General features: G+C 36.0%; 1 protein-coding gene across 7 annotated transcripts in view; it reads right to left on the bottom strand.

Annotated features, from left to right (window-relative positions):
- Positions 1-7: 7 nt before the first annotated feature.
- LOC112058067 (KAT8 regulatory NSL complex subunit 1) overlaps positions 8-16866 on the bottom strand; it is a 33914-nt gene continuing 17055 nt past the window's right edge. For 6 of the 7 annotated variants that reach the window (XM_052885062.1, XM_052885061.1, XM_052885060.1 and 3 more), the window contains 5 exons: positions 15900-16067; positions 15072-15159; positions 13559-13696; positions 9571-9649; positions 8-8213 (listed from right to left, as the gene is read on the bottom strand). In XM_052885062.1, the coding sequence (XP_052741022.1) occupies positions 7962-8213; positions 9571-9649; positions 13559-13696; positions 15072-15159; positions 15900-16067 (725 nt within the window). In that variant the 3' untranslated portion in view covers positions 8-7961. The remainder of the gene's footprint in view (positions 8214-9570; positions 9650-13558; positions 13697-15071; positions 15160-15899; positions 16068-16866) is intronic. The other variant, XM_052885066.1, reaches the window with a different exon arrangement.

Raw genomic sequence — 16866 nt, 5'->3', positions numbered from 1 at the left:
AAACGCGTAACTTATCATTTTTTTATTTCTTACTGTCCGTACTAACATTTACAACACGCACCTCAAGCGCCTCCACACGTATACATAAAAACAATCATTACATTAACCAAACACTTTGGCTCCCATCAAATTGGAAAACATTAAAATATAAACTATCTAATTTGTCACGCTCTTTACAAGTACAATAATAATAATAAAAACAAAATGCTATGTTTTTTTATCAACAAACGTTGTGGTAATTTTTTTATATTCAATTTGTATTCACGCAACTTTTACACTTAGCATCAAATGACATTGCTAATTCTGAATAAATTAAGGCAAAAAAGCAAAATATCGAAGTCCAATCTAGTAATAAGACAGTATCAATATTAAACTGAAATTTTATAGAAGTATCAATGTATATATATAATATGTAATTGTTTTACTCACGGAAAACAGTTTTAGATGTGCATAGTAGTAAAACGTTTTGTGTAAATCAAAAACATGTTTAAGTGGCAGCGAATGGTAGTAGCAGTAATATTTTTTTTTTAATAAACGGATTTCGATGTCGCAGTAGTAGCAGTAATATTTTTTTTTTAATAAACGGATTTCTTTGTCACACATCATCTGTCCGTCAAAATAATTTAAAAATACATGCTGTGTGTGCTGTGTTAACACGTTCCCAGTCCAGTGAGCCCAACGTGGGCTCACGCCAGTTTCTTCTCACGAGTACAATGTGGGCTCACGTATATTTTTCCCTCACAATTCCGTGAGCCCGATGTGGGCTCACGTAGGTTTCTCCTCACAAGCCATTGAGCCTACTTGGGAAATAGTAGGCACTTGTGGGGTGGTAAGATAGCTTTGTAAGGGGACTGTGAAGGTGTTAATATACCTTTTACTGTGTTTTAATTTACATTCAAGGGACAGTGTGACATCGAAAACCATTTAACGACAGGATAATTTAACATACATGTTTTTGTTTTTCTGACCCTACTGCAGTCTGTACACTTTAATACTACAATTTAAATCAAACCGTTAAATGTCAAGTATTTAATATTTTTTTAATTTTCCAAAATTAAAATATCTAAAAATGTACGACCAGACAAAATAAATTCTTTACTCTTTAAAACCTGTAATTTTAAATTTTAGTTTAGTTTTGAAACAGACATGCGTTTTTTTTTAATCTCCAAATATACAATCATCTATAAAATTAATCAACTTTGTTATATATTCAAAATTTCTTGAAACAGAAAAATCTGATATTGTCAATTTGGAAAGCCATACAAAATGTAGGTTTCAGTTGATTTAAAAATAAAAGCAATATAATTTTTTATACTTATAGGTTGCTAAGTATGGCGTCCAAGAGTTAACAGCTTTTTTATTAAATATCTTTTTTTTCTTTTATATGTACATGTTTATAATTGAAGCCTACATTGCCGCGAATATAATAACAGAATGCCTCGAAATTTTAACAGAATAAAAAATATGATAACAATTCGAAATTTACCTAAATAAAACCAATTTGCTGTTCGTTAAACTTGGAAAATGAATTGACCAATTTTATTATTATTGATAAAATTATCTAATAAAATGAAAGTCAACAGGAAAATCTGAAAATCGAAAAATGTTGGTAATTAAAAAATGACAAACCTATTTAAATGTGTGAATGACATTTTGTTGGCAAAATCTATATACGCGAGCAAAGCCGCGTGCAAAAGCTAGTAAGATATAAAATAATTAACTTAAAACAGTAAATTACAATACAGCCCATAGAATTTGGCAAAACAACAAAAGGTGAAGTGAATAAACTCTTATAGAGATTCAAATTATTTATTTATATAGCCAGTCTATTTATTTGTTAGTCACTATCCAGTGCCCTGTCTATAATATTTACAGTCCGCTTGGCGTGTTCGGGCGCGTACCAACTACATACTTACACTTAACACTACATCGAATTATTATTATTATTGGAAAAATAACACAAATACATATTTTAACACTTCCAAAATGTTCATTTTGTTTCAATGAATATTTAATATACACAGATATTATGATGTGCACAGGTTATCCGGTCAGGGTAAGCATTTGACGGTAGAAAAATACTGATTCAAAGACAGTCATAAAACTTTTTTTTTTCTGCCGAATGAAAACTGCATGCAATTATGGGAAGAAATTTAGTTTTTATGTGAGCCCATTTTACTTTTTATATTCACACAGGGTAACTACGCAGGGACTCAAAATTTACAATTAAAAAAATAATTTAGTGAGCCATTCTATAGCTTCTTCGTTCGTAACACTCCCGATGATACGCGCAGGTGGGGGGGGGGGGGGGGGGGGGGGGGGCGTGTAGCGATGAATGAAAAACCCACCACTGATCACTTCCCACGCGCATATCATGGGAGTGTCAACAACGAACTCGTTAGACTATAAAGAGGGCTTAGCCATGTTGCACATTCAGACAACCCACACCAAACGTTTCGACTCAACGATTCTTAGTCTGAACTGTCGAACTATCAAAGTATGGAACGCTTTTCTGTCGTCAGTGTCGCTAATTCTTCAAAAACCTAAAAAAATGTTAGGTTGATCACGTGACATCGACAACATATGTCATTCCCATACATTTTTTAGTATTCGAAGCGTTGGCGTATGTAGAAAGAGAAATGATGAGCAACTTGGCTACAATCCAGCACTGGGTTTACAACATGTGGTTTCAATTTGTTGTTATTTTAGTAATTTTAATTTATATGGCACTAATTTTATATGTAACTTATAATTCGCCATTTTATTTTGAATTTTGGATAAAAAGTTTAATCCTGACACGGCTCCCTGACTGCACTATTTATTTTATCTATATATAGTTCTTAAAACCATAAAGTTTTGTAGATGCGACGGTTACACATAAATAGACATAGATATATTGAAATAGAGCGAAGGCATCCTTCATTTATCAAAGTTTACATTACAACATTATTTTACAAAAGGTGAATAGGGATAACTCCATACCTGCAATCTTTTCATACACATCTTGCATCTATTTAGATGAATTTTTTTTTTATTAGGTTTTAGTCGTGGGTTTTTCATTCATCGCTACGCGCCCCTCGGCCCGCACGGACGGAGTGTTACGAACGAAGTTGCCAAGCTATAACATCGGTTCAACCACCGACCCTTAAAATGTGCAAAAATTGTATTAAAGGTTCAAAATTTCTCTTTTCTAGATGCAAGATGATTACATATAAAAGCACAAGTTTAGAGTCTATACAAACATCGTAAATATAAAGAATTTGCATGTTCGTCAATAAAAAAAGCTTAATCTCAGGAACTATCGGTCAGATTTTGAATTTATACATGACATGTAAGTACAAGAAAAATCTTGCAAGAATGATAAGTGTATATTCTATTATACTATAAAACTGTAACAGGTCAAATTCTGTACATTGAAGATATTTTGAAAATTTTAATAATTAATACTGAAATCAAAAATATTTTTTAATTTTTTGTCTGTGGTCTTTTGACCGGGCATCACGCTGAAACTACTCTATGAATTTAAATGAAACATGACACAATTAGAGACTACTTACTTATTAATAATACATATTTAGTTACAGGATACTTTCTGTCGCGAAAATTAAATCAAGAAGGGGGTGAAACAGGGGTAGAAAGTTTGTATGTAAAGTTACATTTGTAACAATTTGTATGTGTACTACCAAACTACCAAAAAAAAAAAAAAATTATAAATGTCATTCAAGATTTTTGAAAATTCTTTGTAGTTCTGAGTGGAATAAGATGATTGGATTATAATATATGCATGTACATATTTATTTTTATAATGAGAAGGTTCTCCATACTTGTGTTTTCCATATAGTTTAATGTACAAGTGACAAGTGTGGATCAAACAAATATATTTCACTTTTCAACAAGTTCAAACATTATCAAAAATCTCTGTCTTCAATAAATGCTCTAAATAAATTGTATTCACTTACTTTATGTTTCGAACCTAATTATTATTATATTTGATTTTTGGTTTTAGAAAACTATTTTTTTTTTTAACTACAACTTTAACAGAAGGCTAAATTACATAATTACTTATAATATATGACATCGCGAAGAACGAGAAAATATCAAAAGTACTTTTCAATTTAACATCTATTTTGTTTTTACAACATCTAGATATTATAAACATTTAATATTTTAAAGGAGCATTTACACAAGATGTAAATTTAACCGCTAACTATGAGCCAGCATTGTGCGGGTTACTGGCTTTCAATTTTAATTTCACAGTTTTAGTTAAATCATCCATGTTTAGGCAAAACTTAAAACTGCACAGTTCACAGTGGAACTGATAATAATCTAATTGCAATATCATTGGATGAAACTGTAAAGTTAAAACGGAAGGTAAAAATTCAACTGAATTAAAGGTATAAATTATCATCCCTCGCTTTAGGTAACTAGAAAAAAATCTAAATTTTTCCCCGACATTTAGACTTGCCCTGAACAGTCTGACTTTTTTTAACCGTCTTTGAATGTGAAAATCTTGGCTACATACACACTAGGGCAAAACAGTCTCACAGTTAGCGAATTATTTCACGGAAAGTGTGAAGTCTCCCTTAGATTAGAATTTAAAATAGTCATAACACAAATAAATTTCTAAACCAGTTATTTGAGTAGAAGTTTGAACTGCTAGGAATGTAAGGGTTAGCCTACACTTATGTACTATGCAATATTTTTACACGATAGTCAAAGAGGCGACGGAAAGTTTTGAACAGACACTTGACAAATGCTGCGACTTGAGTTTTTCAAGTTCAATTATTGTTTCTTACAGAGCGATTTATTAAAGAGAACTAGCACTAAAACCTAAAATACCGCCGATATCTTAATACGTTAATATTTATGTACCAAAAATTTCCTCTTTTTTTTCCTCTCTTTTTTTCCCGACTGTAAGAAAGGTTATGTTTTTCGCGCGTATCTTGTTAATTTAATAGTATTATAATATCCATACTTATGGTATAGATAAAATAGCTGCTCCCATTTGGATGTAACAATAGTAATATTATTTTGAATATACAAAATACATATATTCTATATTTATCATCATTCATTAACAACCCATATTCGGCTCACTCACACACATATTGAGCACGAGTTTCTTCCTAGAATGAGAGGGGATAGGCCTTAGTCAACCACATTGGCCAAATGCAGATTGGCAAACTTCACTCACATAGAGAATTAGGAAAATTCTCAAGTATGCTGGTTTCTTCACGATGTTTTTCCTTCACAGAGACTAGTGATTTCATATAATGCATACAACTGATAAGTTGGAGGTGCTCGCCCCGGACCGGATTCGAACCTACGCCCTCCGAATCGAAGGCAGAAGTTGGTACAGAGTGTGTGCAGTTGTTATAGTGTGCTACGGAAAATTATTTTGGCATTACACACATAAATATTTGAGAAACGTCGTAGACGTTTTAAAACAAATATTTATATTATTATCTCCACATAACTTCCCACTGTCTCTTTGACTATTAAAATCTAGACGAGAATAACGAAACTTACATCACTATAGAACTTAAACCAACACTTCATTATATTATACACCAAGATATATTACAATGCAATTTTCTTTTATCTTAACATTAATAAAGCTTTAGTTTAGCAAACGCTTTCTTAAATTGATAACAGTATACAGATAATTTTATGTATGTATACATAAAAAGTTAAAATTACAAGCAGAAATCCTAGCTCAAACGTCGTATATATTGAAGATAATCAATGTTTATGTGAAATTTAAGAATTTAAAAAAAAAAAACAGGCTGAATTACGAAAAATATTTTCAATGTAACACGTATGTTTAATGTATGTAATGCCTTGTCAACTACACCAATGGTATAAAGAAAGTTGGTGTTTTTAAAAATTTAGGCTAGAGATTAAAACAACAATATCTCTGTGTCTGTGTGTGTCTGTGTCTGTAATTACAGCGAAAGTTTGCGTGTGTGTAAGTGTTTGTTCCTTCTTTGCAATGCGGCTACTGAAGCGATTTCGGTGAAATTTGGAATGGAAATATATTTTACTCTGGATAAACACGCAGGCTACTTTTTATCACATAAAAGTTTTGTGGGATTTGTGATAAACAGAATTTTACGCGAACGGAGTCGCGGGCGTCCGCTAGTACTAAATAATCCTTCAAATTATTATTTCATTGTAAGATATATTTTGTTTTTTTAATCTCTAGCGTAAAATTTTAAAATTCGCCAACTGTCTGCTTTGAAATTTTTATGGGTTATTTTATACTACAAAACCACCACTGAAAGCTAAAACTAATTTATTCTTCCTACAACCTAGTTTCCCTATAGCAAATATTCTACTTTACAAATTAAATAATAATACTTATTTATAACAAGAGTGACTTTATTGTAAATTACATTAATACCTTTGCCTTTTCGCCATGGGAAAGAATAAAAAAAAAAAATGTAAATTACCTTGATCCTATTGGCACAGTTGACAAAATATCCATTGTAATCGTCGCGATCGAATAAGTTACGTAATTAACCCTGACCAGAAATATTAATAACTTTGCCTGGGAGCGCCCACAAAAAATAATATTTTTTCCAAATTATGTTCAGATTCGTTATACAACAATTATTATTGACTCTGGGTTTTAACACTGGGTTCAGTGATTGATGTCATATGTATGACATAATATGAAAGCCTTAATGACATTTGCAATGCTTATGAATATAAGTAATACCCAAATTGATGTCATATGTATGACACTCTATGAAGGCCATAATGACATATGTGATGTTCATAAAGTTATGTAAAACCTGACAGGTTATATTCGAGGGAAAGAAGAATCAGTACTCCATTGTTGTTGTTGTTGTTGTTGTTGTTGTTGTTGTTGTTGTTGTTGATTATAACTACTGGAGTCTTATAACTTTTGTAATTTTTTCGTTTTATTGCAAATTGTTGCTAAACATACAGAGACAAGTGTTTTATTGTTTTTCATTTGTGTCCTTAACTTAAAACATGAAGTTTGGAATTTTGTTTTAGTAAAACATTCTAAACTATTTAATGACTTCTAAGAAAACCTCCATATCATTTGACTGTATTTTCTTCAATATTAGGAAATATTATATTGCATCACTAAATGTCAAAACGGCCATCACAGTTTACCTATATCACAATAACAGAAATGATCTTTTTTTTTTGTTATTTTATGCTTAATGTCAAACATTAACACAAAAGTTACATTAAAAGCTGCTGCAGCTATAGTCGATACATATAACTATATATAGAAGGGCTTACTTTGCTTTTCATCTCATCATACTCCGTCTACGTTCAGACTTCTCCACCTTGGGGTCCCATTCAGCATCATCGGGATCATCACCCTCGTAGACGAACGGAGACAAGGGAGACATGGTGCTGGAGTCATCACACTCCTCGTCTATCCTCGGAGGAGTAGGCTCCGGACTGCTGGGCCGAAAGCCCTCGGGCATGCTGGCAAGCATTTCTTGGTACTGGTTGTCCCGCAGAGGGAACTGCCTCGGTGAGTATGGTCTCACTGTCTGAAATAATATATAGGTTACGGTTGTGAGTGGTTTGTGTTAGTAAAATTTCATTTACTTTTATTCACGCGATTTCGCGTGTAAATCTTTTGTTCACTAGATATTGTTTATACACCGTGTCCGTGACCGCATCTACAAGCCACCGCGACATTTATGTGTCAAATATAAAGAATTGTTTAATTATATTAAAAACTAGCTGACGCCGCGCGGTTTCACCCGCGTGGTTCCCGTTCCCAAAGGAATACGGGGATAATATATAGCCTATAGCCTTCCTCGATAAATAGGCTATCTAACACTGAAAGAATTTTTCAAATCAAACCAGTAGTTCCTGAGATTAGCGCGTTCAATCAAACAAACAAACAAACAAACAAACAAACAAACTTTTCAGCATTATAATATTAGTATAGATTTTGGCTTCTATTATTACTTGATAAATGTCAAGTTTTTGAGTAAAATAGAGTATCGAAAGCAACTAGCCTCGTGCTGCACGGGCGGCAGCATAGGTTGCGGCTGCGGCTGCGGCTGCGGTTGCGGCTGCGGCTGCGGCTCGTCGTGGTTGTTGTCCGCGTCGGCGTTGGCGCGGCGCGTGCGCTGCTTGCGCGCGTACCGGTCGCGTTCGCGCGCCTCCGCTCGCGAGTGGCGCGCGTGCACCGCCACCTCGGATATGTCCTCGTCCTGGAAGACCAATTTTAAATTCATCAAAGTCAAAATTCATTTATTTCAAATATTCTTAGTTTACAAGCTCTTTCGAAACATCAGGTAATAATATTAAACTTAAGATAAAGGTGATAATATTTTTTCGAAATTCTTAAAATTAAAGTTACAAGGGTTCCAAACGCGCCTTGGTCCGAGAAGAGCCCACAACAAGTATATAAGAAGCCTGTCATGTAATACATTTCATTTCCAAGCTATTTTGACGTTTACGTAATCATTGATACTGTAATACGACTTTTAACTTATTGTGAGACATGCCTGTGGTTTCATGTTGCAGTTTATTATAAAAACGTATGTAATTGCCCTTAATCTCGTCGATATCGGCAGTCTTACCACTACGATTACATATTTTAAAATGTAAGTATAGATAAAGGCGTGTGTTACATGAACTGTCGGAATTATTTGAATTACTTTGTATGAAAACATAAAAAAAAATTCATTTATTAGTTAAAAAAAACATTTATGCTGTTCAGCTACTATAAGTAGACTTCTCAACATCTTGAAGTTATGGGAAATATTCCGCAACACCATGTACATAAAATGTGGTACGAATTAATGACGTCGTAGGTGCATAATGATCGTTAATTTGTATGAGCGTTCAAATAAAATTACTGATACCTTTGTTATTTGTGCATTTATGTTTATAGTTCATGAATTGAAAAATGTCACATTTAATGTAAGGAAGCAAAAACTGTATGAATTTTCATCTAATTGCGATAAAAGACTTTTAATAGATTTTGAAATTTTATAATCTCATTTATTTTGCAAAGATCCAGACAACCTTTGCTTTTTATGTACAAATTAGTTAACATTGACCTTATTTACCCGAATGTATCATAAAAATCAATATAATCAAAACCCTGTCAATCAAATCATCCCTATTGTCACTCTATGTATGTATTTAACGGCCTCCGTGGCGCAGTGGCGTGCGCGGTGGATTAACAAGACGGAGGGTTCCCGGATTCGATCCCCGGCTGGGCCGATTGAGGTTTTCTTAATTAGTCCAGGTCTGGCTGGTGGGAGGCTTCAGCCGTGATTAGTTACCACTCAACCGGCAAAGACGTACCGCCAAGCGATTTAGCGTAGAAACCGAAAGGGGTGTGGATTTCATCCTCCTCCTACCAAGTTAGCCCGCTTCCATCTTAGATTGCATCATCACTTACCATCAGGTGAGATTGTAGTCAAGGGGTATCTTGTAAAGAATAATAAAAAAAATGCTGTGTTGAGTGACTTTGCAATATTTCGACACGATGCGTGCTTTATGATGACCGCTGAACAATGTTTCCGGTGTTTTCTGTGTTCGGAGAAATTGACTTACCTCACTATCCACAGACATCCGTGAGGACTTCATTACGCCGTTGTTTAGTGGTCTCTCTGGTATCTCCATCACTCGCCACCTGAAATGCATAAATCAATACTTTCATTGATTTCAAACGTAAGCGTAAACATGTGCAACAAGCTCTCCGTTAAAAGAACTGATTTTAGTGATAAAAACGATACCTATACATGACTTTGTGATAATCGTGTAGAAACAGTGAAAAAAACTACAATTGAAACTTAAAAACAGTGCGGGACTGTTGTATCAAAGTTAAAACTTGATATCAAAACCGAAAGCGCACGTTCTTTGTGAAAAAATAGACCGCCATATTTCAATAGTGCCAACTGTCAACATAAAATTGCATCTTTCTACGAGTGACATTATGACTTGTGTTGCCAACATCTAAAGATATAAAATCTATTATCTAGTGTTGCACCACTTAATCTCTAATTTCCTCAAAAAAAATGGTGAAAAATATGGAACTTTGGTGGGCAAAATTAGAGGACAAGCTTAGCTTAAGCCAGAGAATTTTCCCGTATGGTATATTCCCGTATAAAAGTATATGGAGATGATAATATGATGTATGAATAATTGGTTAAATAATTAGCTTAATAAAAGTATGTTTCTTGCAGAAAAATACATTTTTTAATCACTCTTCTGGGGCAAAATATTTGCTGGTGTACCAAAGCGGCGAAGTATCATTTGAAGCTGTATTATTTTTTTCTGTTACCAACAAGCTTAACAAACAAACAAACCAATCATAAATCTTCAAAAGATATCGTAACAATCAGGATGTATGATCATCGATCTTACTTGTCCCCGTTGTGGACAAATTAAAGATGATTTAAAAATGTTGTAAAACATTAAAGCAAACTTTTGATAAAGTTTATTCATTTTTTTAGTAGTAAATTTCATTTTTAAAGTAGAATTATTAAGATTTTTTTAGATATAAATAAATTGCTGGGTGGTTAGGGTAGGCCTGGGCCGGGGATGAGATTTAAAGCGTGATCATCGCAGCATCAAGACAGAGTGGAAGGTTACCATTATTGAGTCCATTAGATAAACACTCTGTACAAGGCCAAGAATTTTTACTGGGACAAGATACAACCCTAGCTAGCTATGGGCGAACTCTACGTTTCCCAGACGTACGACTTTTGACGGTCTCCGTGGCGCAGTGGATTTACAAGACGGAGGTCCTGGCGTGGCGCAGTGGATTTACAAGACGGTTCGATCCCCGGCTGAACCGATTGAGGTATTCTTAATTGGTCCAGGTCTGGCTTGTGGGAGGCTTCAGACGCGGCTAGTTATCACCCTACCGGCAAAGACGTACCGCCAAACAATTTAGCGTTCCAGTACGACGCCGTGTAGAAAACGAAAGGAGTGTGGATTTTCATCCTCCCCCTAACAAGTTCCATCTTAGATTGCACCATCACTTACCATCAGGTGAGATTGTAGTCAAGGGCTAACTTGTAAAGAATAAAAAAAAATTAAGCTATCAGCGAGGAGTGACGTAATCATTCACTTATCGGAATGCAGTTACAAGAATTATATTGCAACAAAGGCAAAAAACATGAGCCACCAAGAAATATATCATCAGCATTTAAAACAATTACATGCCCTTCACTTGGAATTCTCCCAAGCAGCACGAGCAAGCAAATTATAACATACTCAAAGAGTCTACGGCAACAATCTTAATATTATGACAACAATGATAATATTATGACATTAAGAGGAACAACTAAATTTTAAATTAATAAAATCAAAATATTTTGAAAAAAAAAATTTAGATTTTATTGTTTAAAATTTGTATGTGACCTTTTTTATCATTTATTTCTTATCCCAATTAAATAACAAGTGAGGGTATATAGTATTTCTTATGCCGAGTCTCGTGCTATAAGTGCTTTTGTACTTTGAGAAGTGATAGCCCAGTGGATATGATCTCTGTCTTCGGCTTGGAGAGCGTAGGTTCGAATCCTGTCCGGGGCAATGCACCACCAACTTGTGCATTTTAAGAAGTTAAATATCTCTTGGCTCAAACATTGAAGAAAAAACATCGCGAGGAAACCTGCACACACAAGGAGACTCGTGCTCAATAGTGAGCCGAGTATGGGTTGATAATGATGAACAGGAACAATATTGTAAAATAACTCTGGTCCATCGATTTTTTTTGCTTTTATATGCAGCATATTTTTTAATCATTATAAAGATGCAAATTTTGAATGTAAATTTTAAATAGTGAAATTGTCATTTGAATCATTAAATACTTAATAAATAATTTGCATGCCAAATTGGCAAGATATTTTTACCATCTACATCTACCGACCACCTGTATACATATAATGCATGTATCTGCAAATAAATAAATTGATTGATAGATTAAAGTAATGCGTTGTTTTTACGCAATGGGACCAGGGTCATTCTTTCAATCATTCAATTTACTTTTGCAATTAAATATTTCCAGCTTGAATGTATCTTTTAATATGGGAACCAACCGCAGATATTAAAATGCACCCCGCTCTTATACTATAAGTATTATTCGCAATGTAAACAAGTGTCAAGTTTCAGGTAGCCACTGGAAGGCGAACTGACTACGACGTCAGCATTTCTGGCGATAAAATAACTCTGCGTTACTCAACTCAACAAGAGAAGTTGTGACTTTTGCGATGTATGTTTGTATTGTAATTTCCTTTTGTATTAATTTTTATAAACATAAAAATTCATTAGCCAAACTTTAGGCGTTATTTCCGACGCGCGTTTGCACATGCATTTTAAAGCAAGTCATTCGCTGCTCTTAACGCAAAGGTTGTTTAGCACGTAATTAACAATAACTTTGTTTTTGCCTGTTTGCATGTTTGCATGTCTTGCATTGATATCTAATAAACAGTGACTTAACTTCAAGACTTTATTTTATCCATATCCTTGGCAGTGGCAAAGATTTTGGGCCTCAACTTACCGCACCGTAATAACTCACTTGGGCGTAATGATCTTCTTGTAGGTGAGTATCTCAGGGCGCGTGTTGGCGGCGATGCTCTGCGGTATGACGATGTTGTCGATGTATGGAGCCAGTTATGACGCAAAACTCACTTGGGCGTAATGATCTCCTTGTAGGTGAGTATCTCGGGGCGCATGTTGGCGGCGATGCTCTGCGGTATGACGATGTTGTCGATGTATGGAGCCAGTGATGACGCAAAACTCGCTTGGGCGTAATGATCTCCTTGTAGGTGAGTATCTCGGGGCGCGTGTTGGCGGCGATGCTCTGCGGTATGACGATGTTGTCGATGTATGGAGCCAGTGATGACGCAAAACTCACTTGGGCGTAATGATCTCCTTGTAGGTGAGTATCTCGGGGCGCGTGTTGGCGGCGATGCTCTGCGGTATGACGATGTTGTCGATGTATGGAGCCAGTGATGACGCAAAACTCACTTGGGCGTAATGATCTCCTTGTAGGTGAGTATCTCGGGGCGCGTGTTGGCGGCGATGCTCTGCGGTATGACGATGTTGTCGATGTATGGAGCCAGTGATGACGCAAAACTCACTTGGGCGTAATGATCTCCTTGTAGGTGAGTATCTCGGGGCGCGTGTTGGCGGCGATGCTCTGCGGTATGACGATGTTGTCGATGTATGGAGCCAGTGATGACGCAAAACTCACTTGGGCGTAATGATCTCCTTGTAGGTGAGTATCTCGGGGCGCGTGTTGGCGGCGATGCTCTGCGGTATGACGATGTTGTCGATGTATGGAGCCAGTGATGACGCAAAACTCACTTGGGCGTAATGATCTCCTTGTAGGTGAGTATCTCGGGGCGCGTGTTGGCGGCGATGCTCTGCGGTATGACGATGTTGTCGATGTATGGAGCCAGTGATGACGCAAAACTCACTTGGGTGTAATGATCTCCTTGTAGGTGAGTATCTCGGGGCGCGTGTTGGCGGCGATGCTCTGCGGTATGACGATGTTGTCGATATATGGAGCCAGTGATGACGCAAAACTCACTTGGGCGTAATGATCTCCTTGTAGGTGAGTATCTCGGGGCGCGTGTTGGCGGCGATGCTCTGCGGTATGACGATGTTGTCGATGTCGTACGACTGTCGTCGCACCGCACGCCACTCTGTGCTGCTGCGCGCGCGCCTGCTGGTTTACACAATTTAATAATCAATACATATAATAATGAAGTGTCTGTCTGTGATTTCTAAATAACTGTGTTTTCGCAAGTGCATATTAGTTATTTACACAATACAAAAAAACAATCAAGCTTTTTAAAATTGTCTGTTTGTCTATCTGCCTTTCGGTTTGTCTGGGTTGATCTATCTTTGGAATGGCTAAAACATTTTAGGTTTACTTTCACTGGAAGCAAGAGGAAGTTATTTAGGCACTTATAGGCATAGCTGGGCATTAACTCGTTAATCCGTTAATCATTAATTAACGAAGTTAACATTTTGATTAACGGATTAACTTTTAAGTTAACTTTTAAAAATGTTAACGGACCCGTAAACTTCCGTTAATATGCAGAAGTCCGTTAATCGTTAATCCAATGCCTACTATTTACCGCGCGACGTGATTAACAGGTTTAGACTTTAGACAAGTAAGAAATTATGAAAGATTTTTTTTTTCAAAGAAATCAACAAATTACTATATGTTAAAATTATAGATAAAATCAACTAAAAACAAATTATGGCACTTTTCCCCAGTGCTCACCTTTATTTTTCCAATTGGGATCTTACACAATGATATAAAAATGCAATATTAACCAGTCATATTAACGGATTAACGATTAACGTTAACTTGCGTTAATTCTTCCGGAATGTAACGGTTTAACGTTTAACGAAGCTAACTTTTTTTGTAGCTGATTAACGATTAATGAAATTAACTATTTGATTAACGGTGCCCAGCTATGCTTATAGGCTACTTTTTATCCCGAAAACGTAATTCGGGATAAAAAGTAGCCTATCCCGCGGGATTTGTGAAAAACTGACTTTCAATTGGACGAAGTCATGGCAATAATTTAATATAATTAATATATGTTGTTTTTTAATAGAATATGCTTTTCTACTTTAGTGTTAAGCGGTTTCAAATATTCGTAATGAGTGACCCCTTTCGATTTTATATATTTAAATATCTTTCACTCAGCTCAAAATATTGACGTAATGATTGTATTATAGTGTTAATGATTACGTAAACGACAAAATTGCTTGGAACATGACAGGCTACATATAATACCTATTGTTTAATGGTGATAAACTAAAAAAGGAAAAACCTGGCTCAGTTTGTTGTGGGCTCTTCTCGGACCAAGGCACGTTTAAAACCCTCGTGACTTTGATTTTAAGTTTTCTACTAATTATTATTACCATTATCTTAATTATAATATTATTACCTGAAGTTTCGAAACAGCTTGTAAACTAAGCCTATTTAAAATAAATGAATATTGATTTGTTTTGACGTATGCTAGGCTTATCTAGGGGCCATCGTGTTTCGCAAACCATAAAAAATGTTCAATAGTGAAACAAACCTCTCTTGTCCGGACGTGACCGCTTCGTCGTTTTGGTCTCGCTCCTTGGCGATCTTCCGCGACAACGGCGGACGGCCTCTTTTCAACCCTGAATTTGAATATTTTATGTAATAAAATAAAATATGAACATTTAAAATTTCATTTTATAGTTTATAAAATTTATAGTCATTATTAACATTCTTTTTATTCTTTACAAATTAGCCCTTGACTACAATCTAACCATAACAACGATGATACCACTGCGCCATAGAGGCCGTCGAAAAACTACACAATTTTCACACTTTTTATTCTCAATTTATAAGCCTCAATAAGCTCAAGAGTAAGAGCGGTTCGGACTCATCACCGAGGGGTGGTGGTTCGATCCCCGCTCTGTGATGGTCTATTGTCGTACCCACACCTAGCACTGTCTTTCCCGACTAGTTGTAAGGGAATGGAAATAGCAGTCATATTTAAAAAAAAAATCGGCATATATTCTTTTTTTTTTTTTTAAAGTAATGCTATTGACCAGGATAAGAAGCGTTAATTGCACTATACTGTGATCAATCGACCCCGTTTAGTCTTGATGTATTGTAATGTAATGTAACAAGAAAACAATGAATTTTGTATTTATCAAGATTGGGTGTTGGCCTGTTAAATAAATAAATAAATGATAATGTTAAATATATTTTTTCAACAGATTAATTTATTTATTTATAAATTATTTAATCATCAAATCAATTGTTGACGATGAATTTTTGCTAAGCAATGCCTTAGCAAAAATTCATCGTCTTCTATTTGCACTTCTATTATGCACTTCTATTCAATACTAAAATGATGTGTGTCACTTACTTGTGGGCACCTTCTTGACAGGTCTGGGCGTGGACTGCGGTGGGGAGGCGGAGTGGTGGGCGGCGCGCGGCGCGGAGGCGTGGTGGGCGCCTCGCCACGACTTGCCGAAGCGAGACCGGAACCACGAGCGCGATGACAGCGCTTCCATGTGGATGGCGGGCGATACGTCTAGAAAATAAATTGCATTTTTTTTAGCTAATTCTGCTAAATTAGAGAATATTTTAGCAGTCTGCATTGTGGCAGCGAGAAAAACTGCGGGCAGAGCCCAGAGGTGTAGGGTTAAGGACATCCTTGAAGGATAACTAACATTCCCCTTCCTCACTTGTTGAAAATTCTGCATAACGCAATTCCGAATATCAAGAGAAAAGAAAATATTGTAATCTTCTTTTCTCTTAATACCTTATCAGCCGATAGACGTCCACTGCTGGACATTCCACACAGACCTCTTGCATGGACCTCCAAGCACAACAGTCCCAAACCGCCAGCATCCAGCGGCACCCTGCAATCGGCTTGATATCCTCAGTCCACCTAGCGGGGGGTCCACCAACCACCAATCGTCGCCATTCCAGCACTTTGGGACCCCAATGTCCATTGACTTCAGCTCTTGCCACTTCAGCTTCGCGACTCGCTGAGCTATGTCAGTGACTTTGGTTTGTCTGCTGATCTCCTCACTCCTGATTCGATCACGCAGAGAAACTCCAAGCATAGCTCGCTCTATCGCCTGCTGAGTGACTTTGAGCCTTCTAATAAGGCATTTAGTCAGCGACCAAGTCTCGGATCCGTAGCTTGTCACTCTCATAATATTCCAATACTAGCTGACGCTGCGCGGTTTCACCAGCGTGGTTTCCGTTCCCGTAGGTATACGGGGAAAATATGTATCCTATAGCCTTGATATCCTATGATTATCTAACGGAATAATTATGTATGTGTTGTTTTAAAAATTGTGACTGATTAATAATAACAATGA

This window comes from Bicyclus anynana, chromosome 13 (genome assembly GCF_947172395.1).
Source record: "Bicyclus anynana chromosome 13, ilBicAnyn1.1, whole genome shotgun sequence".
In the NCBI taxonomy this organism is placed as follows: domain Eukaryota; kingdom Metazoa; phylum Arthropoda; class Insecta; order Lepidoptera; family Nymphalidae; genus Bicyclus; species Bicyclus anynana.
Note: the sequence above shows the minus strand (reverse complement) of the source record. Positions and strands in the feature narration are given on the sequence as shown.